The 23,998-nt window shown below is 46.8% G+C and overlaps 1 protein-coding gene across 1 annotated transcript in view; it reads right to left on the bottom strand.

Moving 5' to 3' along the window:
* Window positions 1-23,998, bottom strand: part of STOX1 (storkhead box 1) — a 66,107-nt gene that overhangs the window by 8,842 nt on the left and 33,267 nt on the right. The window contains exons 2-3 of the mRNA XM_046027822.1: window positions 5,447-5,599; window positions 1,150-3,502 (exon numbers count right to left, since the gene is read on the bottom strand). Coding sequence (XP_045883778.1) covers window positions 1,150-3,502; window positions 5,447-5,599 — 2,506 coding nt within the window. The remainder of the gene's footprint in view (window positions 1-1,149; window positions 3,503-5,446; window positions 5,600-23,998) is intronic.

Below are 23,998 nucleotides of genomic sequence, written 5' to 3'. Positions count from 1 at the left end.
AAATATAAAAGAATTTTTAAAAAATATGCAAATGGGGGTGTCTGGGTGGCTCAGTGGGTTAAGCCTCTGCCTTTGACTCGGGTCATGGTCTCGCGGTCCTGGGATCGAGCCCCGCATCGGGGTCTCTGCTCAGTGGAGAGCCTGCTTCCCCCTCTCTCTGTGCCTGCCTCCCTGCCTCCTTGTGATCTATCTCTCTCTCTCTGTCAAATAAATAAATAAAATCTTTTAATAAATACAAATTTTAAAATTAAAATTAAATATATGTAAATGGTAGGGTGGGAGCGCCTGGGTGGCTCAGTCAGTTAAGCGTCTGCCTTCAGCTCAGGTCATGATCCCGAGGTCCTGAGATTGAGTATCACATCGGGCTCCCTGCTAAGCGGGGAGTCTGCTTCTCCCCCTCCTTCCTGCTTGTGCTCTCTCAAATAAATAAAATATTTTTAAAATAAAATAAAATAAATAGGGTGGTTATATAGGTGTTCAGTACTGGGGCGAGTGGGTAGCTCAGTCGGTTAAGCATCTGACTCTTGAGTTCAGATGAGGTCATGATGTCAGGGTCCTGGGTTTGAGCCCCACATTGGGCTCCAAGCTCAGTGGGAAATCTGTTTGGGGATTTCTCTTCCTCTGTCCCTCACCTGTGCTTGCTCATGTCGCTCGCTCTCTCTTTCTCTCTCTCAAATAAATAAATATTTTAAAACACTTTTCAGTACTTCTCAAATATTCCATTATGACCATATTACTTTCATAATCTGAACAGTGTTATTTAAACAGATTCACATGGAAAAAATTGGTGGAAAGTAGCTGCAGCTCTTTTTCAACGGGTGTAGAACCTGAAATACAAGTGAGGGTTGGAAATACTTCCAACCCTCAGTTGAGCAAGTGCTTCATTTATAGCACCTCCTTCCTATTTTTAGAAATAATTCAAGATTTGGTAGTAGTAGAATAAATTTTGGTTCACATTAAAAATGAACTCTTTCCTATTATAGAAGAGATTTCATTGTAATTTGATATCATTCATTAAGTAGAGGCTGGCAGAATTACATGGCTATGAAAAGTTTATTCAGGAGTCTCCCACTAGGTAATTCAATACACCGTTGATTTTAATCATTCCTGAAGAATACTGGCTAATCAAACACATTTACATACACTTACCGTGGGGAATCTATTCCACTATCTCCAGCCATGCTATGATTTTCTGTTCCTTCCAAATGACTGTGTTCATGTTGGATATCCTGAGCCAACACTGGCATATGGGAAGTGTTGAAAAGTTCTACCTTTTGTGTGAACTGCTTTCTCATTCCCTGATTCCGAGCACTCTGACTCCAGCTCGCTGGTTTCTTTCCTGTGTCACCAACAGGGTCTTGCAGGGTTTCAGTCTCAGAATCGCCTTTCCTCGTGCTATAGTAACCAAATATCCTTCCATCAGCGGAGGCCGACGCTTGTACACAGGTAGCAACGCTGGGTTCCTCTTCGTGGCTGAAACTGGGCTGAGTCCCCGAACTGAGACGACCGCTTTCAGCAGGGAGATTAGGTGTTTGACTTTCACCTGGGTTAGTGAAAAACCCAGTGGGTTTGTAACATTCATTTCCTTTAAGCACCTGAGGCTCAGACCTGTGTATTTTGCTGCTGCATTCAGTCAGAGATCTTTCAGTCAACTTTTGTCTTCCCAAATGATTCCACTTGCTTCTCCCTGCAAAGGAACACTGAATGTGGCCAGGCAGCAATTGACCTAAGTCATCGTTCTCGGAAAAGTCCTCCTCATCTAGATATAATGAACTACAGGCACCATCATCATCTTCCAGTTCATTCTGATCCAAGGCCTGGTTATCATCAGAAAGCCCTTCATTTTCTAGACCCACAGTCTCCGCTTCCTGGACAAATGTCTTTCTCATTGCTATTTCTTCTAAGTCTCTGTCTTGACTCTCAGGTTGTCTCAAATAGTTCGTATGAACTGGGTAATCCAAAAGACCAAGATTTTGGAACTGGTGTATTGTTTTATCAACTAATCGACAAGCAGGGGAGGCATGGCCTAAAGAGGAACCTTGTGATGGCAGGACATGCTGTATTTCTTCGGCCTCCCCTAATGCGTCTAAGTGAGAATAACTTTTCCTCCAGACTTCAGGGATTACCTCGTTTTTTCCACCGTGTACATCATATCTCAACATGCTTTCCCGAAAGGAACAACTTTCACCGCCATTTTGCAAAATGCTACACTGAGCGTAATTTAAGAGGGGACCTCTGAAGTCATCACGGAGAGGTTTGACTGTCGGGTTACTCATACAGACGGAGTCTGCCATCAGTTTATCTTTACATTGTTCAGCAAGAGGCTGCTTGGTTTCACTCCTCACGATTCTTGAGGAATCCAAAGACCTTGACCTTTGGAAAGGTTTTCCTTTTGGTCCAGCCTGACTGGGTTTCAGATCACTGGTCTGGATGTTGTGCACTTTGGTCGTTGGACTCCCTCGGTGAGAGAAGCCCTGGAAAGGATTACTGATTCTCTTCTTGTAAATCAAATGGGAACCCAGCACTGATAAATGCTCAGCAGGTGGTGTCTGAACTCCTGCTTCATTGGGGCTGTTAATTTTGGGGCTGGGCTGTGCAGCAGGGATCTTGGGACGTTTCTCCAGTTTGATGCTTCCTGGCTGAGGCTTGCTTCCCTGGCTCCCCGCTCTGTGCCTATTCCTCTGAGAATGTCCCTGCCTTCGAGGCTTCGCACACCCGCCCCGCCTTTTCCTAACTCCCTCTTTTGAAGGATATTTATGCCTCATGGTCAGCCTATCAGTGGAAGTGCCCTGGCTATTATACTGTTTCTGTTCTTCGTATTTTTCCATTAAAACTGTATGTTTGATTAAGTTGTCAACAGTCAGAATGGGATTAATTCGTTTGATAATCTCATGTTCGACGTCTCGAGGGATATTGTCCAAGTTATCTTCATCCCGAACAGGCCATTCTTCTGGTGGGAACTGGGCAGAGAAACTGCTGTGTTCTGTTCTGGACTTCTCCTTCCTGGATATACTACGCCAGAAGAGGCTGAAGCCAAACTTCTTGCCTTTTTCTCTGTCTTTTGTGTCTGGTAACGGTTTGGCGCTTTCACTGATGATATTATCCCCAGACACTGAAACTGCTCGATTCTGTACCAAAGGTCTGGATTCCTGAAGACCTTTCTGGTCTTTTCTAGCCGTTTCCGCAGCCGCCGGTGTTGCCTCTACATCCTGAGCGCACGGATCAGGGAAACACCTGCAAGACTGACAATGGGAAATGGGGGCAGCATTTTCTTTGGCTGACTCTGCACAGCTGGCCACGCCCACCAGATAGGTAATGCAAGTCCGCATCTGCTGACTTTCAGCCGATAGTTCTCTGTTATTTTTGTGGGGGGGTGTATTTGTGATGAAGTAGGTCTGAGGAGTGACTATGAAGTATCCCTCTCCAGTGTGATAAATTTTCCTTTCTTTAATCAGGGTTCCCAGCGTGGTATAGAGAATATCCTGAGATGGAATTGCAATGCCTAAAACAAACAAGCATTTCATTATACTGATCGGTTTGGCATTAAAAAATATTTTGATGAGTGAAATCAGTAACTCAGAAATGACCACACGTGTGCTTGATGAACCCACAGCTAACTGTAACACAATTAATAAATGTAATTGCATTGCCAAAGAAGCATTTCATAATAGTCACAATTTAACTGAGTAACAGGAATATAGTTTGATCTACACAAAGACCAAAAACAAAGACCAAAAGACAAAGGGCTAACTTAATGGTTAAGTAGAGAAAAAAAAATCCGAGTTCCCTCGAATACACACAGCAAGTTAACAACCCCATCATGAATTTAAATTTTGACTTCAAGACAGCATTCTTGGAAGCAAACATAGGAGTTTTTGAAAATCGCAGCTTCATTGCTTAAATCCTAGAATCTAAAGAGAAAATGAAAACCAGTCTATGCCAGGATGGGAGCGAACTACCTAATATCTGTATTATGACAGTTTTTAAAAGTAGGAAGGTAGCAATTTTAAAAGAAATTCTCTTTCCCAAATAGCAGGGTTCAAAATTGTATTTATATTGTGAAACATGTTTGTCTAACACCAGAAGAAAATACCTCAATATATCAACATTTCCTTTGGGTTGTGGTACTGTAAGTGGTTACTATTCTACATTTTCTTGATTTTTCTACAATAAGCATATGAATTTTATAATGGGAAAATTAAAAATACTCTTCTACATCCATGCATTTTGGATATCATACAGCTGTGAGAAGATGGAAATAAATCAGTATAAATATAGAAAGATCTCCAAATTTTTTTTAAAGATTTATTTATTGGGGGGCACCTGGGTGGCTCAGTGGGTTGAGCCTCTACCTTCGGCCCAGGTCCTGATCTCAGGGTCCTGGGATGGAGCCCTGCATTGGACTCTCTGCTTGGTGGGGAGCCTGCTTCCCCCTGTCTCTCTGCCTGCCTCTCTGCCTACTTGTGATCTCTCTGTCAAATAAATAAATAAAATCTTTTAAAAAATAAAAATAAAGATTTATTTATTGGGTCGTGGGGATAAGGAGGGAAAAAATGAAACAAGATAGGACTGGGGAAGGAGACAAACCATAAGGAGACTCTTGATCTCAGGAAACAAACTGAAGGTTGCTGGGGGATGGGGTGGGAAGGATAGGATGGCTGGGTTATGGACATTGGGGAAGGTATGTGCTAGGGTGAGCGCTGTGAATTGTGTAAGCCTGATGATTCAAGGCCTGTACCCCTGGGGCAAATATGTTATATGTTAATTTTAAAAGATTTATTTATTTGAGAGAGAGAGTGCGTGTGCCCTCTTGGGAGCTTGGGTTAAAGGTGGGTGGGAGGAGCAGAGGGAGAGAGAGAATCTCAAGTAGACCCCCCACCGAGCTTGGAGCCTGATGCGGGGCTCAACTCAGGGCTCCATCTTGGCAACCCTGAGATCATGACCTGAGCCAAAATCAAGAGTTGGATGCTTAAGCAACTAGGCACCCAGGTGCCCCCATCAAAATATTTTTTAACTTAGGCAAGGTGCAGACAGAATGTAAAGAAGGATCCAGTGTATGTTATTAAAAAAAATACATATGCTCAAATACCTTTTAGGAAAGTATACGCAGGAAAAGATAAACAGTAGCTGTCACCTCTGAAAAGTGGCAGTGGAAGAATGGGATGGGGGAGAAGAGGAATTTTTCTTTCTTTTTTTTTTTTTTTGCTTTGTACTCCTTTCTACGGTATGATTTGTTTATGGCCATAAGCATTGTTTGTGCAAAAGTTCATCTGGATAGTAAAAGAAATGCCCTCATCAAATTCATTGATGCAGGCCTTCTCCCAGCAGGGCTCTAACACAAGGTTCTACACTAGGAAAAAAAAAAGTGGCTATCTCCCAGTTTATTTAAGAGGATTTATAAACAGAAAGCAGGCCAGGAACTAATAGAGAAAACTGATCACGCTACCTGGGTAGTGTTGCTTCAAATGCTCCAACAGGGATTCCTGGGTCACCACGGTCTGGGCAGCATTCATATCAGACACAGCACAGCAAAGAACTTCAGCCAAAGGTACAAACTGAGATTGAGCTATTGGATTCATTTGTACGGGAAAGACATCACCTAAATTGGAGGTTAAAAAAAAAAAAAGGAAAGGAAAGGTGATAACATTTATAGTAAAAACTATTTGGGATTAGTGAACCAACAATAAAAACTGAATGGCACGTGGAATTGCTATTTTTCTCATCAGTTCTTTCTCCCAATCTGATAACAGGAACAATGGTAGAAAGCATAGAAGAAAAGGTTTACATTTGGGCCCCCTAGTTTTTAAGAAATTTGTAGAATTTGTCGGTACTTTACATGCAAGAGGTAGTAAATTTCCAGATGAAAGTCACAAAGTGCTATCAGAGTTTAGGTCAGACAATGCTTACATGGTAATTCATACATTTCAAAGCACTTTTAAAAAATCATATTAGATTTCTGAGGCAGGCAGGGATGGAATTCTCATTTCTATACTTAAAATATAGAAAGCCATAGGGGTGCCTGGGTGACTCAGTCGGTTAAGTGGGTGCCTTTGGCTCAGGTCACGGTCCTGGGGTCCTGGGATGCAGCCCTGTGTCAGGCTCCTTGCTCAGCAGGAAGCCTACTTCTCCCTCTCCCTCCCCTCTCCCACTCCCCCTGCTTGAGTTTTCTCTCTTGCTGTCTCTCTCTCTGTTAAATAAATAAAATCTTAAAACACACACACACACACACACACACACACACAATCCATAGAAAGCTCAAGTAATTGTCCCAAGGTCAGAAAGCAAGTGAAGTGACAAACATAGGTCTTCTGACTCCTGATCCAGCATTTTCATCATTCCATATTTTTAAAAAGATTTTACTTATTTATTTGACAGAGATCACAAGCAGGCAGAGAGGCAGGCAGAGAGAGAGAGAGAGAGGGAGAAGCAGGCTCCCTGCTGAGCAAAGAGCCCAATGAGGGGCTCAATTCCAGGACACTGAGATCATGACCTGAGCCGAAGGCAGAGACTTTAACCCACTGAGCCATCCAGGTGCCCCAGTCATTGTGTTTCTTGACTGAAAGGTGACCATTGGTGTCTTTCAAGAGAACTGTTTTCATAGAAAAGAACACAGAAACTAAATGTCAGGCTGAAGGGAAGGGAATTAGTGAGGAAAAGGGTAAGGTTAATGGATCCTCCTTCCAGAGCAGAGCTTCTTAACTTTGGCACTTTTGACATTGGGGGCCGGATATAAGGTGACCAGTCATCTCAGTACGCCCAGGACTGAGGGGTTTCCTGGGACATAGGATTTTCCATGTGATAACCGAGAAAATCAAAGCCAAACCAAGACGGTCTGCCGGGCCAGATAATTCTTTGTTGTGCGGGGCTGTCTTGTGCATTGCAGCGTGTTTAGTAGGGTTCTTGGTCTCTGCCACTTCTAGATGCCAGTAGCATCTCCCCCAGTTGCAGCAACCAAACAAGTTTCCAGACAATGCCAAATGTCTCCGGAAGGGATGGGGGGGATGGAGGTAAAACTGTCCCAACTCTAAACCACTGTTTTATACCATTTGTTGGAAAAATCGGATTCTGAAAGTGGAGAAACAGAACACAAACCAGAAAGGAGTAGGAACAAGTGAATGTGAACGTTGTGATTTTCTTAAAAGAAGAGCTCTGCACATTTGCATCCAAAACAAAAGGCTTCGAGGAAACAACGTACCTGTTTCCTGGGAGAGAGAGAAGACCAGTAAGACAGCAAGATCCCGTAGGACAGGAAATAGGAAAATGGGCAAAAGGCACAGGTAGAAGAACTGCCTTAGAAATAAGGAAGATGGGGCTCCTGGGTGACTCAGTGGGTTAAAGCTTCTGCCTTCAGCTCAGGTCATGGCCCCAGGGTCTGGGGATGGAGCCCCCGCATCGGGCTCTCTGCTCAGCAGGGAGCCTGCTTCTCCCTCTCCCTCTGCCTGCCTCTCTGCCTACTTGTGATCTCTCTGTGTGTAAAATAAATAAATAAAATCTTAAAGAAAAAAAAAAAAAAGGAAGGAAGGTAGATATGAATTCACCTGGACCTGAGAAAAGAGTAGAGGGGGGTAAAGACCAGCAATACACTGAAGCATAGAAGGAAACACACGTGAATACAGCAAGGCCATCGATCTCTGCAAAGTTAAAGCAGGGAGAGAGAGGATAGGAATGGGAGGAGAAAAAAAAGAGGAGTGAGGAGGGGCACCTGGGTGGCTCAGTGGGTTAAGCCTCTGCCTTCCACTCAGGTTGTGATCCCAGGGTCCTGGGATCGAGCCCCACATCAGGCTCTCTGCTCGGCGGGGAGCCTGCTTCCTCCTCTCTCTCTGCCTACCTGTGATCTCTCTCTGCCTACCTGTGATCTCTCTCTGCCTACCTGTGATCTCTCTCTCTCTCTCTCTCTCTCTCTGTCAAATAAATTAAAAAAGAAAAAAAAAAACAGGAGTGAGGAGCTGAAGAGTGGAAAGGGGGTTGAAGAGCCATTCTTGGAGTGTGCTAAATTTTAAAAAAACATATGAATACAAGGATTATGAAGGAGCCCTGAGTCTCAAGATGATTGAAGTGTGGCTGGTGGCAGGTGACAATCTGGAATGAAAAGGGTGAGAGCCAGGGGAGGCCAGATGCTTCTGAAACTTTAATGTGATATGGGAATCACCGGGGCGCGGGCAGGTGGTGAGGGGGGAGTGCTAATATGCGGATTCTGATTCAGAAGGTCCGAAGGAGGGTCCATGATTCTGCATTTCTAACAACTTCCCAGGTGAGGTCTGCTTGGGAATGGTAAGAGGGTGAGGGCGTTGATAATCACAGTGTTAAGGTAGCTAACCATTCAATAAACAAACATGGCCCTGGGGCTCATGGGGAGTCAAGAGTAGCCAAAGGGAAGCCAAAGAATTGAGAAAACTTGGTTATACCGTGCAGGTGACTTGCCTAGTGACAGCGAAGCCAATACATTGTACTAGTTGTTGAGGGGGAAGGAAGGTGGTGAGGACTGGCAAGGTGTGAAGGGTTGTAGCCAGAGCTGGTGAGTGGCCCAGAGTATTTATTGTATCAGACGAAGATAGAGGACTTCCATAAGGAAACTGAGAAGCAGTTTGCTATACATAACACTGGTCTGTTTCCCTGTGTGCTTAAGCTTCTGTATCTGGCAGGCGGGGGCATCTCTGAGCTGGAAGGTCACAACACAGGGCGGAGCTGCTGTCTGCCACCAAGGTTAGGATCTCCTCTTGTGTGCTTGTGGTTATTCCACTGGGTGGACACCAGGATACCTGCAGCATTCTGAGAAGCTAGGCTGAATGGCTAATCAATATTTCAAAGGGCAGTGATGAGAGATGGGATTATGAAACTTAGTGTCCAAGTGGGACAATTAGCTGAGCTAAACCTCAAAATCCTTCTAGAAAGTCTACCTCTAAGCTAAGGGTAATAAGCCTCTGCCTCTCTTCGGCCCCTCTTTGCCTTTCTTTTTTTCCCTCCGCATCTGGGATTTACTTTCTTCTCGTTCATCTCCCTCCTCAACCAGAAAAAGTACAATTTCAAAGAGTTCCGTGCTTCTTTAACATAACTCTATGTGCTTAATTTGAAATAAGTGACTTTAAACTTTTATAACCTTCTTCCTCATCTCCCAAAACAATTTAAGTGACTTCTTTCTTCTGTGTGATCTTGAATTACCTCCTCTTCCATCCCCCACCTTCAAGTGGACCAGAAGTCCTTAATTCAAAGAGGGTGGAGAAAGTTCTCTCCTAGAGGGATAAGTGTTATGCCCAAGTTTTCGCGCCCGAGAGACCACCAAGGAGCCAAGCACCGATGCAATCACACGAGGGTTTATTCGAAAAGCTTAAGCTTGGGCCCAAGTATACCCGACACAGCGGAGTAGGGACTTAGACCCCAAGTTTAGTTAAGGCAGGGGTTCTTATGGGTTCCTGTTACTAAAGCAGGGTGGGGATTCCTGAAACCAAAACAGGGTGGGGGTTACTAAAGCAGGGTGGGAGAAAGTTCAGCCCTTGGGCACAGGGGTCTGAGATGGCTGCTGGAGCTAAGATGGCTGTACTTATGCAAAGGCTAAACCTGAGGTGGGATGGCCTTAATTTTCTCGGCCTCCACAATAAGGGCTAGAGTCCTGACGAAGCATATGGCAAAACCTAAAAAGGTTTTCGGTGGCTCAACCACACAACCCACATTAAAGCCTCAATGCACCCCTACCCCAAACGCAGTCACTTTGAACTCTGTGATGGGGTAAGGAGGAAACATTTAAAGGAAGGGAGAAGCGGCTTCAGTGTCAGCGTCTGACGTCCCTGCCTGCCGCGCCCCCTGCCGGTAGCAGCCCATTTTTGGGCAAACGAAACAAGAAAAAGCTACAGTGAGGATGGGTCCAGTACTCAGGTCTCCACTGAGCCTTTGGGCTAGACCTGAAGCAGCCCATGTTTTAGCTCAACTCTTAAGTTTATTTCCTCCTTTCATAGGAAAAATAGTCAAAACAGATTTTTCATAAGTCTGGTGGGAGGGATGTGTGGGATATCTCTGTACATTTTTTTGCAATCTCCCATATATCTAAAGTCAATTCGAAATAAAAGCTGAAAATAGATTGTTCAGAAAGCACTACTTTTAACAAGCAGAAATATGAGCAACAGAAGTTTTTTCTTACATTTTAAAAATCCCAAACAAGTTCTTTTAAAGAATCCTGACACTGCTTGCCAAATCCAAAAACACTCCCAGAAATTTTATTCATAATTCCTACCACGGTGTGGGAATGAGTATTTTAAGAGCAAACAAACCTACAATCAAGTAGGAAGCCGAATTGCCTTTTTCTGCTCCTTAAAATTAATACAACAATATGTCCACTGCATTTTAGAGAACGTGTTAAATTGCATTTAACCTCCGGTTTGGCACTCCCTCTAAACAAAGCCTAGAGCAATTTTCTCAGTACATTTCCTTCCCAGCCATTGCTAAGAGACCTCTTCAGGTGCGTAAATCATCAAGGGTTCTTTTGTGCAAGAGAGCTGAGCGAACCCTGATGGGGAACTTCCGTGAGAGGCTCGGGAATCATGTTCACACTCTAGCCATCTTTTTTTTGTTTCGGTTACTTTTGCCCTTGGATTTTTGGAACGCAAAAACCCTTAATAGAGTTTTCCACCAAAAATTAACTTTCTGTGTGGAAGATCCCATTTATAGATGTAACCAGATTTCTCAGTAAGTGAAAGCCAGTCCTTTGGCTTTATCCTCCATTACTGTGAAGTAATTGAAGAGGACCCTTGAGCCCGGGCCTGCTGTTAACCTTTGACCTTTGACCTATAGCGGGGTTGGGAGGCCAGGAGAGGCTGCATGCCAGAACAAACAGTTCACAACAATGTTCTCTCTGTTTACACAGTCTTGGACTCTTGGGTGCTGCAGCAATGGGAAAAGCATTTGGGCAGAAAGACTGGTTTGACGGAAATACCAACAAAGTCCGACTGTATATATTGGCGCCGACTACATTTCATGCCACCTTTTCTGCCAAGGAGATTTTTGTTGCTTACCTTGCTGTACTGTCAAAGGATTTTGTGGGTGTTTGCTTTTTTTTTTTTAGTTTCCAAATTATGATGAGTTTTAAAACCATTTTTCTTTAAAAGCCCGCTTTTGGGGAGAAGAATAAAAAAACAGCGCAAGGCAAATTCAGTGTATGTAGTATGTAGATCCCCAATCAGCAAGTGGAAGCGTGGAGTTCTGAATTGTCGAAGATTGTTGACCCCCAGTCAAGTCCAGAGCAGACCTCTTCTAGCTCGAGATCCTACAACTTTGACAAGAACCGGACTCCTGTGTGAAGGCTATAAATTCATATAATCCCGGGAGGTCAATTCCTGTCCCTGGTGCCTTATAACAGTGACCCAGAGAGCCCCTGGCTGATAGGAGCAGAACTCTGAAAGTGTGGCTTGCTCCCGAGCGGGTGACAGGAGCCCACCAACGATCCGGGTGTCAATAAAGTCCTCCTCACAACTCTGAGGAAAAGGCAGTGGTTTCTTTGTCAAGGACACAAAGGCCTCTTCCATACGCCCCTGCTGGAGGCCTCTAGAAGAATACCCTCTCTTGACTGTTTGCTATCAGCAAAGAAAAGTGGCGAAAAGAGCCATTTCCTGGCCAAACCCTGAGGTGTAAATTCTCCTACCCTGGCATCAAATATCAAGAGATACGTTCATGACAAATATGGACACAGCCGGACTGCCTTGCACCAGCTAGGTGCTGGAGTAGACCAAGCACACTGTCCCCCAGATCTGTGGTACTAGAGAAATCTTCTACCAGGGCCACTGGACTCCTAAATCCGCCAGTTACAGATCACCAGTTGGAAGCTTTGGTAACCTTACACGAGCCTAAACGTTGCCCTCTGATAAATGGGCGCGCTGGTGTCAGCACAGTGGCTGGCCCACGGAGGTTATTTTCCCAGGGGTAGTGGGATGGCGAGCACAAGCCAACAGAAGCAGGACAGTGGTCAGTCCCAGCATCGCGAGGGACGGTCTAATGCAAGGGGAACAATACCCGGGGTCAAACGACACACTCGCTCCCCATCTTGAGAGGTCATCAGACAGCTGAGGGCGAGGTTTGCTAACTTGACCATTTTGGAGGAAAGAGCCAGAGGCAGAGAAAGCGCACGATCCCAGGCCCCTGGGGAGAAAGGCAGAACCCAAATCAAGCGGCATTCTGCCGGGCCCAATCCTGTGTTTGCTTTGCCCACTGAGAAAATTGCCGAAGAAAAAATGATCTTTATCTAAACGGAGTTTCTTTTGCTATCTCAATGTTCTGGTTAAATTTCAGGGACTCAATTAAAGTTGTATATAAAAACTATACTTTTATGGGCACCTGGGTGGCTCAGTGGGTTAAAGCCTCTGCCTTCAGCTCGGGTCATGATCTCAGGGTCCTGGGATCGAGGCCCGCATCGGGCTCTCTGCTCAGTGGGGAGCCTGCTTCTCTCTCTCTCTGCCTGCCTGTGTACCTGTGATCGCTGTCTGTCAAATAAATAAATAAAATCTTAAAAAAAAAAAACTATACCTTTAGAGGAAAAATATTAAATATCATGCAATGTTAACACTTATCTTACGTGTTTAAGACACTTACACAAGTTCCAAGAGGGTCTCTGTGTGGAATCTAAATTCTGACATTTTAATTCGGGGTACTTGAATGTGATTTCAAAGTTCCTAAGAGACTGTGCTACCAAATATGCAAAACAGAAGACTTTTTTTGCAAATTTGGAAAGCACATCAGAACTTTCTCGTGCCCATAAAAATTAAATTCCAGGCAAACGAATCCCAACATTACTTATTTCATATTCAAGGCACAAAATTGTCTCTACTCTAAAAATGTTGAGTCCCCATACAAGTTTATGGACTCCGTGCTAGACAGTCTGCCAGAAATTCATGCATTATTGACCTTCAAACAATTTAACTGAGCCGCTCAAACTCAGCTAATTAGCTGCACCCACGAAACCCGAGACCATGTTTTTTCGGCGCCCGTACTGAATCACGCTGTGAGAAAGGTGTCTTCTACGTGCATTAGAGATGACAATAGAGCATGAGTAAAACAGTCTGCAGATCCACTCAAGTTTAAATTTAAAAAAAAAAGGACGTTTGTTCTAAGTAATCCAAGAAGCGTCTCTGATTTTTAAACTGCCCTTTTATCCAAGACGGAATTTCCAGATTCCTTTAACATTAAAATTAATCCTGCACTTTTAAAAATGCAAGTATTTTGTCGCAACGTGTATCTCATCAGAGATAAGATGCTGTGCAGAAACCTCCATGGCTTGAAATAGTTAGATCTATTGTGTTATAACCTTAAATAGGTTCAGAAAATCAAACGAAATTGGAACAAAAAGTGAGGTTTCAGGCCAGCAAAACCAAGCCCCTCTCCGTGTCTCCCTTTTATTTTAGTAAAATAAAAGCATGCAAACACTTTCCCTCGCGTTTAGAAACAAAGAGTTCCAAAGACTCAGAGACTGGCTCTAGATCTGAGGGTAGTCGGGTTATCTCCCAGGGAAGCTGGAATTCTTTCTCAAACGCGGTGATGTTTATTTTGAACTCCTAGACACACACCTCCCCTTCTGGGACATGCCCTCCGTTGAAAAGGCTTCGCTCAGGAGCCTGAGCTGTTCCAACACCACGGTAATAACCACACTTCGCCCTGTCAGGGGTAGTAAATTAGCCACCCCTTTCTTTTCAAGGGATATAGTCACGAATAACCACTATCAGCAGAATTGCAGAGGCTTTGGGCCTTTATGACAGGAACCCCCATGATTCAGTTGTCAGACAGAACGTGGGATGTAGAAAAGATACAAAGGGGGCCCTACTTCGGGGAGCACTTTGGCCTCTAGCAGCCTTCCCCCATGACCACCACTCTCATTCTAGGTAGAGCTATGGGGACACCTGGCCGGGAGGGAAGGGTGCCCATGACTCAAAACGGCTCGTTTTGTTTTTGTTTTTGTTTTTTTAAATTTTTTTTTAAGATTTTTATTTATCAGATAGAGATCACAAGTAGGCAGAGAGGCAGGCAGAGAGAGAGAGGGGGAAGCAGGCTCCCCGCCGAGCAGAGAGCCAGATCTGGGGCTCCATCCCAGGACCCTGAGATCATGACCCGAGCCGAAGGCAGAGGCTTCAACCCACTGAGCCACACAGGCACCCCTGTTTTTAAAATTTATTTCAGGGAGAGAACACATGCAGGGGGTGGGGGAAGCAGCAGAGGGAGAGGGAGAAGCAGACTTCCACTGAGCAGGGAGTCTGATGTGGGCTTGATCCCAGGACCCCGGGATCACGACGTGAGCCTAAGACAGACGCTTAGCCCACTGAGCCACGCAGGTGCACCCCACCTCCTCGAGTCCTCCCTGCCTGTTTTTTTTTTAAATACTAAAACTCAGTACCTCAGCCCCAAAGCCCTCCAGGCCCTGTGGTGCCCTTGCCCTAACCTCTCTTCCTTGCAGGCCCCCAACTCTGGATATGTTAAAGACTTTACCCCAATGGAGTCCATTTTCTAAGGCTGTCAAAATTAATTACCATAAATTTAGTGGCTTAAAACAACACAAACTTATTATCTCACAGTCTATAGAACACTCGTTCCTCTGCTCCGGGCCCCTGGCCTGGGCTCTCGTTGGAGACTGGGGGAGAGTCTGCTTCCACGCTCGTTTATGTTTTGGGCAGAATTCAGTTCCTTGCGGTTGTAGGACTTAGGACTCAAGTCCCTGTTCCCTTGATGACTGTCAGAAGGGAGCCTCTCCTCTGCAATTTAAAGCCACCTGTATTTGTCACGTCTCCCCCTTCATCCTCGAAGACAGTGTGGAGACTTTTTTATGCTGTCATTCTCTCCGACTTGCCCTTCTGTTGATTCCCTTCGGTTCCAGCTGGATAAAATTCTCTGCTTTTAAGGGCTCCCGTAATGAGATCAGCCCACCCAGGTAATCCAGGATAACCTTCCTCAAGTCCAAAACAGAGCTATATCCACACAGTCCCGTTTGCTTGCCATGTAAAGTAACGTATTCATAGGTTCCGGGGGTTTGGACGTGGCCATCCATACCATTCAGCCTACCAGCTTGGTGTAAGGGCTGGGGGGCAAGGAAGAGCCAAGGAGGGAGGCACAGGTCTAAACTGCTGCGGTCCTGCATGTCCCTAAAATTGGCCGTGCAGAATTCCTTTTCTTGGCCCGTTCTTGGCCCGTGAGGCCAACCTGGGGCTGATTGAAGATGAACCTTCTTCCCTAGATTCCGGAGGCCACACACGACAATGCCAGGGACTGGCAGCTCAGAGTCATGGAAATGAATAGAAATACCACTGTACAAAATCGGGGGGCCATTTTTAGCACCAACGTTGTTGTTTGAATAATAGATCAATAAAAGGTCCCTGTGACAAAGAAGCTGTCCTTTGCATACATAGTCCTCACGAAACAAATGAGCATTATGCTGGAAGTCAAAGGACATGATTGCGGTTCCAATCCAGGTTCTGCTCTGTGGCTCCGAATAAACCAGCTCTCTTCTCTGAGTCTCCGTTTTCCTGGTCTATACATGTGGGGCTGAGCTAGATCAGTATTTCCCAAAACGTGTGCTGTGGGGCACTCATTCCAAGAAACGCTCTACAAGGAAAGGTCCCGAGGCCAAGTGTTTGAGAACACTGGCTGGAGTCACAGGGGGGCATTGTTAAAGGCTCTGAGACCTGTGATGGATAATTGAGTTTATTTAACCTGATGTTTCCCATTCATACTTGGCCGCAATCTCCTTTCTCCAAAACCTTGTGTTATCCGTTGGCTATGACTTCTCTCCATAGTCTGTGCTCTCATATGGGAAAATTTGTCCCTGTTTCCTCCACCTAGAGCAAGCTTCCTCAGGCCCGTGTTTGAGAATCACGAAGACTGGCTCAGATGCTGACTTGACTTTCCCCTGAATTGTTCTCTGAGCCCATCAGCCAGAGTTCTCCTTCCCACAGGGACCCCTTACGAAACACTGAACGAGCGCTATCCTGGCATAGCATTAGTACTCCTAATATAGGGATGTTACCATAGCCCAGTCCTGCAATCACTTCGTACCCCGCAAATATTTATTGAGTATCTACTCTATGTCAGTTCCTGGGGATACAACTGGGATCAGAACACAGTCTTTGCCTTCAAGGGGCTCTGATTCTAACAGAAAAGCGGTGGTTGGAGGCCGTCCTAACCCAATAGGCAGGCTATATCTGGTAGGACTAGGGCTGTCTTCCTGGTCCCCCTCCTTTTTTTTTTTTTTTTAAGGTCTTATTTATTTATTTGTTAGACAGAGATAAGTAGGCAGAGAGGCAGGCAGAAAGAGGGGGAAGCAGGCTCCCTACTGAGCAGAGAGCTCGATGTGGGGCTCGATCCCAGGACCCTGAGATCATGACCTGAGCCGAAGGCAAAGGTTTAGCCCACTGAACCACCCAGGCGCCCCCCAGGTTCCCCTCCTGAATGCCATTCTCAGAAGCTGGTGGGTGCCTGGGCCTGGCCATCATAAGGAGAATCAGACATGCCGCCGTGCAGATATTCGCACAGCAGCACAATAGTCCGGGATAATAAAGGGAGCCCTACAACTCCCTACAACTGGTCAGGCCGATCCGGGCTCAAGTCATCCACCTCCACGTCCTGACTATGCCGTAATGACTTTTCCCAACCCCACAGCCTATGTGACCAGACACCAGTCCTGCCCATGACGTTCTCCCCACCTGAGAGGAGACCATTCAGGTTGGTAAAACCTAGGCTAGCCCTGCTTTGTTCTCTTCAGTACTATTTTACTGTGACACCTGGTGGCAGATACCGCAGGTTGACACATTCAACACACATTCCTAGTCACCTTTGTCATGGCCTGCCTCCAGTGTAGAGCTCGGAAAATGTATCACTCAATTTCCCAACCTCTCTTAAAACCAGTGGGCATGCGACGTCACTGCGGTCCCTGGGATAAGGCAGGCAGGGGCCACTGCTAGAAGAGACCTCACAAGGAAAAGCCCCGCCTTCATCTTTTTCCTTTCCTTCTTGACTCTTTCACATGGAACCCGAAGAAGGGGCAGCCATCTTGTGACCATTAGGTGACAAACATGATGTCAAAAGACCACTCTTTGAGGAAGGCGGAACAGAAAGAGAGTAAAAAGCCCAGTGTCTGGTCACCTTGTTGAGCCACTGTGCGGGCCCCAGGCTGTCAACCCCCAAGCTTCTTGTCATGAGGCAAATCTGTCCCCCGTTTGTTCGTGCCATTGTTAGGGTGTCTCCTGTAACCGGCTGCAAAACACGTCTCCAGCCAAACTTCTTAGTCAAGGGCTTTTGACACTGGTTTCCTCCACATATTTTCTGCTGTGGGCGAAGTGTTTGTCCTGCCAAGGGCTGCAGGAAAGCTTCTGGATTCTCTACCAGCTGGACCTTTATTTCAGTGCCTTAAAATGCTGCGAAGCTAGGACGCCACAGTGAGGGTATTCACAGAAAAGGTGTCCGGGCTCCTGCTGCCTTACTCATCATTACCATTCCAAGTCTGGGATAAGCCATGGGAAGAATGAAAAGCAGAAACTTGACCTAGGGTTGCTAATTTTTAACGGCTTGGGGAAACCCGTCCTGGGAAGGCTACAATAGGCACTGTCCTCCAGATGAGGAAGGATTTCCTTTTTGCAGGTAGAAATCAGAGGGGAAGATAAGAACTGTCAGGGCGGTGGGGCTGGCCCTCCGATGGCCATCTACAGTTACAGCCCTGAGAACGGGACGCCTTTCAACCTCTCCTGAAAGGAAGCCTTGTGAACTGGAGCCAATAAGTCAGTATCACCGTCCACGATGTAAGATTAACTCGACATTTAAAGAGGCGAATCATGAATAAACACCACATCTATTTCAGGAGGAGGTAATCCTTGCCATTTGTTGAAAAAAGTTGCCTTTGGTCCCGAAAGAGCCTGGATCCACCTCCCCACCCCCACCCCATCCGGCCAGCTCGCCTCTGCAGCTGGGTCTGGGCAGTGGTGGATGGAGCCCAGGAGAGGCCTCCTGCTCCAACCAGGACTGGGGTCCAGAGTGCTGGGAGCCGGGAGAGGGCCCCAGTCTACAACATGAGATGAATACTTAGTGCCGCCTTTTCTCCCAGACCCCACACACACCGCACACACGTACGCCTTTACGAAGGTCATTCAAATTGCCGCCTTGCCTGCACCGTTCCTGTTGATGGAGGTGGGGGTCGGGTGGCCCAGAATAATGACCAGGACCTGCCCCAGAATCCAGGGAGGGTTATCCATGTCCACAGGTGATGGGGGCTGCTCCGGGCTCAGCCACCCTCCCGCCCACCTGGGAGCCACGCCTGCCTCAGTCTGGAAAGCATCATGGAGTTTCTGCATCAATGGTCTCTTTCACTTCTCCCAGACTGTCTGCTAGGCTCCATCGGCTTTCAAGTGGATTACGGGTTATTTTGGCCTCCTGAAATATTAACTTTTAAAAGATAAAAAGTACTGTATCCAGGGATACAGTTCATATCAATGTAGTTTTACTGAAAAGTCCTTCTAGGCTGTGAGAGACTTGAAAGACCTAAACTTTTCGATTTTAAGATTGTGAATTCCTTTTCTTCCGCCCAGAAGGCTTCTTGTCACATCTGGCAGATGTGACTGCACCTCAGCAGGCCTTTAGCAAATTTTCACAAGGTCACTGCCTTAGACATGAAATGAAAGTTCACCACCCTGAGAAATCTTGAAAGAGGCTGTAGGTCTTGCTTCCTATCAGTGGCTCTGATTTTTACAGGTGGGGTCATAAGACCACTGATTTGAGCTGCCAAACACCTACCTCACACCAAGCCATCCATTACTGCACCTCTGACCCGAGGCAGCCACTCGTTTTCTCAGGTTACGCGCTGGTGGAAAGAGTGTGGGTTTGTGCGCATCATGCTGTATGTCAAGGCAGAAACCGCTAGGGTCCATCTGTAACAGTTAGCTGCCTTCACCCTTTGCCTTCTACATAGACATGGCTTCCCTACCCCATTCAAAGTTTCAGCCCAGAAAAGGGGCTCCAACATATATTTATTTTAATAAAACCCAACATGGGGCTTGAACTCACAACCCTGAGATGAAGACCTGAACTGAAATCAAGAGTCAGACGCTTAACGGACTGAGCCACTCTGGTGCTCCCAACAGATCTTTTAAATACACTACTTTCTAGATTATTGCTTCTCTAGTCCCCTCTTTTTCCTGTTTAGGAGTCTTTCTTTTTCTTTTTTTTTTCTTTTTTTTAAGATTTTATTTAACAGAGAGAGAGAGAGAGAGAGTGCGAGCACACAAGAAGGGGGATCAGCAGAGAGAGAGGGAGAAGTAGGCTCTCCATAGCCGGGAGCCGAATGGGGGGTTCGATCCTAAGACCCTGGGACCATAACCTGAGCTGAAGGCAGACCGTTAACCCACTGAGCCACCCAGGCGCCCCTTCCTGTCTAGGAGTCTTAAGACTGACATTCTTGGGCGCCTGGGTGGCTCAATGGGTTAAGCATCTGCCTTCAGCTCAAGTCATGGTCCCAGGGTCCTGGGATTGAGTCCCTAATCCGGCTCCCCGGTCAGTGGGGAGTCTGCTTCTCCGTCTGCCCTTCACCCTGCTCTCTCTTGGTCGCTCTCTCAAATAAATAAAATCTCTCAAATAAATAAAATCCTAAAAAAAAAAATTCTTTTTACTTACGAAATACCCCTCTCCTAAGTACTGCGTAGTGTTCCTGCCACCAACACGCTGCTCGCTTCACCAATCCTATACACAGTCCGCCGCTTCGCCTTTCCAATGCCACCTCAACCCAAGGCCCGGTGCCTAAACCCAGGTGTAGGAGAGCAAGGACACTTCTCGTGGAAGTGCCCGGAGTGACACACACGTCTGGGTCCCGAGAGTTCTGCACCTGTCCTGCTTCTAACTACGACACCATTAACAAGAGAAGCAGAAACTTTAAGAGTTGGAGCTTTCTAGGTAAATGTTCCTGAAACCTTGGGATCCTCAGCTAAGTTAATTTACAACTCTATAGTGTGCGAACTCCAGAGAGATTTAACGAACCCTGAAGGTGTGTTTATATTTCAAGGGCACATGAGGCCCATGACCTTGGAAACAGCTCTAGGTCATAAAAACTGGAGCCACCAGGGTCGCTCTGGCTCCTGCAGAGATGTATTTATATTCCAGAAGGTCAGAGGGAGAACCCAGGATCTTTTCTGTCCAGTCTCCAAGCAACAAAGGTGTTCCCCGCCCCCCACCCCCGGAGAGGACAAAGAAGCAGTTGCCTCTTTCTCCTGAATATAAGCAAGGAAAATTCTTTTTTCTCCACCCCTTACCTCTGGAGAGTCTAACCCCCTATGCTGGAGATTTTTCCATCTGGCTTTCATCACTTTGCCCCAGGGGTAAGCACTAGGCTATGATGGGGGGAGATCCTGGTGCTAAATAATTATTTGCATAAGAATATTTTTTATTTTTGTGTGAATAATAACTAATCTGTCTCTCATGTGCATTCAGAATAAAATTAATAGAGATGCTTACTAAAGCCCAACAGTTATGGCAACACAGACGATGGCATCCCATCTGTCACGGGGCTTACTGGAAGAGACAGAGGGAGCCCAGAGGCTGGTTAGCAGGATTTGAAGAATATCCATAGGAATCAGCAGCTGGGCTGAAAAGACTGAGAAATTTGTTAGTCCGGGATTAGGAGATTGGCTTGGAGAATCCAGATAAGGATTTTGCTCTCTGCTCTGGGCGGACCCAAAAATCCTTACGGGGTGGGGGGGGCTTCAAGTGGGACAGGAGAAGCCTGTGTTGCTCTCCTACAGGAGAGGAGGAGACAGACTTAATCAGCTCCCGAGTCTGGGGGTCGAGTCAACACCGCAGGGGAAGGGGTCTGGATCATCACTCTGGAGACCCTTCCCAGCTCCCCTCTGCTCCCTAGTTCCCTGCGACCGCAGCTGACTCTTCGGTTTTAGAAGGCGCCGCACTAGTCCCTTTACACGGGGCAGGGGGTCGGGGGTGGAGGGGTGAGGACGCCAGCTCCAGGCACCATGTGGGGAGAGAGGACGCAGAGCACGGGGTAAATGGAGATGCTGCAGAATGTGGAGTGGAGCCTCCCTGAGCAAGGAGAGGGAGTCCTGGAGCATTCTCGCACGTGCCCAGCGGCGGCAGCGGCGGAAGGAGAGGGCGGTTTTGAAACCCCACTCTCACCGGGGAGGAGACAGCTTCTCCCTGCAGCTGTGATTTCATCCCGTAAATGTTAATTTTAACTGCTTAGCAGTTTGTGCAAAACTTTGCGGGGGGAGAAAAGGAGTTTAAAAACTGCTTCATATGAAAACAAAAACAAAAACAAACCGCTTTGTATGGCTTTCTGTGTTACGGCTTCTGAACCAATGGCAGAAATTGACTTGGATATTCCGTGCTCCTCTCCCCCACTCCCTCCCTCAGGAAAGGCTGCAAAGAGAAGGCTGTCCTTGTTTTTTGGCACTGTGAGTGGAATGGACGTCTCTTAGGCCTGAGGTTCTCTGGCATTCAGGAGAAAAATGTTGGCTTCTTACCATCAATTTGGAGACCTGAAATCTTACTAGATTCTAGGTGTGGGAGACTCCGTGCAGATGTGTTTGCCTCGGTAGTGAGGAATGAGCTCTTGTGGAAATCAGATGCTCGCTTTTGTGGAATGGGTCAACTCGGGACGCTATGACTGACAGGTAAAAAGCACTTTTACAAAAACCCTTGCAAGAAAGGCCCAGATAGCTGGGCAGAAGTTCTCCTTAGCATGAGAAAGAGGCAGCCCTCTCTTCTTGCTGCTCCAAGCAAGGAAAGGCCATGGTTTTATTTTATTTTCAGGTTTTCAGCTCTGCTAAACTGTAAACAGGTGTGGTTGCCATGTGCGCTGAACTCTGGGAATGTTGAAAGACCCCCTTTGGGGTGGGTGTGGAATGTGCGTGTGTGTGGAAAGCATGAATGTGTGTGTGGAAAGCATGAATGCTGGTGGGCCTGTCTGGATTGCACACAGGTGCCCACGGAAAGGGCTGTTGTCTGGTGTGGCCGCCGCTGACGGAGCCAGCCTCTCTCCTGGAGGGATTCCCAGGAAAGCCACAAGGCAGAGGAAGGTCAAAATCAGGAGAAGACTGGCCCCTTCACCAGCTCTGGCAGTCTGAATCAGAGGGGACTTTGGGCCCTCTCTCGGTGAGATCTCATTGCTGCTGGCTTTGTGTGTTCCGCCTTTCTGAACTTTCTGGCCATTTGTGCCTTTTCTGGTTCTGGCAGGGGTCACTCAGCAACGAGGTGCTGCTTTGACTCCCCTCCTCCCGGTTCACACGCCTGATTACCCAGGGCAGTGGTCACCACGGAGGGCTGATCCTCTCTAGGCTTTGCACTGGCTCACAGTCAGGACAGTAAGAGTAGGGAACAGGTTAGATCTATTTCAAAAAAATGTTTTAATTCGGAATTCTGCCCTGACCAGTCTCCGGGACATGCTGTAGCTTTTGCTCTCCCCTAACAATAATCCCAGATCAGCTTGCCTAAAAAGGGTCTTAGGAGATGCAGATGTAATGATTAAGTCTGTATGAATTGTGTGAAAATGTTCTGTGAAAAGGCTTTTTGTCTCTCTGGCACCCAACCCTTGCAGATGAAGTGTCTGAAAGAGAGGAGAGGAGGACGGAAAGAACTCCCGTAAAGTTACAGTCGTGAGACACACTGACTTAGGAACAGTGAAAGGAGAGCCAAAAGCAAGGCCTCAGAGAAGGGAGAATTCAGTCCCAGGAGATGAAGGGCAGGCGATTCATGATGTTTGTTTTTCAGAATCCGTTTCTGGAGCCGACCTCCCAGAAAACTCCTCTCACTGCTCTCCCGACCTGCTGCCCACCGCTGGGCCCCTCTCCGTAACTGCCAGCCTTGCTGCTGCCAGCACCCCAAATTCAAACCGAGCACTGCCCATGCTCCTGAGGCCTGACAGCCACCAGACAGGAAGGGATGAGCCCAGCTCCTGCCTGAAGTCAGTCCCTCTGAAAATAAGAACTGAATGGAGTAATTTGGGCTGAAGTGGGGGAAACCCCAAAACTTATCAACTGGTAGGAGGCCTCCTTAGGGATCTTATGCACTAAGGCCGCCTGACTGATGTATAATCCCACTTGGGGGCCCTACAAACTGTAAACTCTCTGTTCCCAGGGATGCCATGTGTAGCCTCTGGGGCTGTATGAAAGGCAGGCATTAATTTATCTCTGGGGAAAACACTGACCTACACCTAGAGGGGCTTATCAGAAATATTTCAAGTGTCAGGACGCCTGGGTGGCTCTGCCGTTAAGCATCTGCCTTCGGCTCAGGTCATGATCCCAGGGTCCTGGGATCCAGCCCCACATCAGGCTCCCTGCTCGTAGGAAGCCTACTTCTCCCTCTCCCACTCCCTTGGCTTGTGTTCCTTCTCTCTCTCTCCCTCTCTGTCAAATAAAATCTTTAAAAGAAGAAGGAAGAGGAGGAGGAGGAGGATTTTTTAAAATTTTATTTATTTGACAGAGACACAGCAAGAGAGGGAACACAAGCATGGGGAGTGGGAGAGGGAGAAGCAGGCTTCATGCCAAGCAGGGAGCCGATGCAGGGCTAGAAACCAGGACCCCAGGATCATGACCCGAGCCGAAGGCAGACACTTAACGACTGAGTCACCCAGGCGCTCCTATTCCTCACTTTTTTTTTAAAAGATTTTATTTATTTATTTGACAGAGAGAGATCACAAGTAGGCAGAGAGGCAGGCAGAGAGAGAGAAGGGGAATCAGGCTCCCCGCTGAGCAGAGATGCGGAGCTCAATTCTGGGACCCTAAGATCGTGACCTGAGCTGAAGGCAGAGGCTTAACCCACTGAGCCACCCAGGTGCCCCTATTCCTCACTTTTTAGCTGAAGTGATTCATGGCCTTGCCTCAGCCTCAAAGACATTCGGGTCAGCTTCAAATCAGTGGGGCCAGTTATTTGGACGGCATAATTTGTTCCAGATTTTCCTGCAGGCCAAGGCAAAGTCTATACAGAGTATTGGTCTATCCAGCTGAAACTGGGCATTTGCCTCGGGCCAGGCAGGCAAGGTTAATTCAGA

This window comes from Meles meles, chromosome 13 (assembly GCF_922984935.1).
Source record: "Meles meles chromosome 13, mMelMel3.1 paternal haplotype, whole genome shotgun sequence".
Lineage (NCBI taxonomy): Eukaryota > Metazoa > Chordata > Mammalia > Carnivora > Mustelidae > Meles > Meles meles.
Note: the sequence above shows the minus strand (reverse complement) of the source record. Positions and strands in the feature narration are given on the sequence as shown.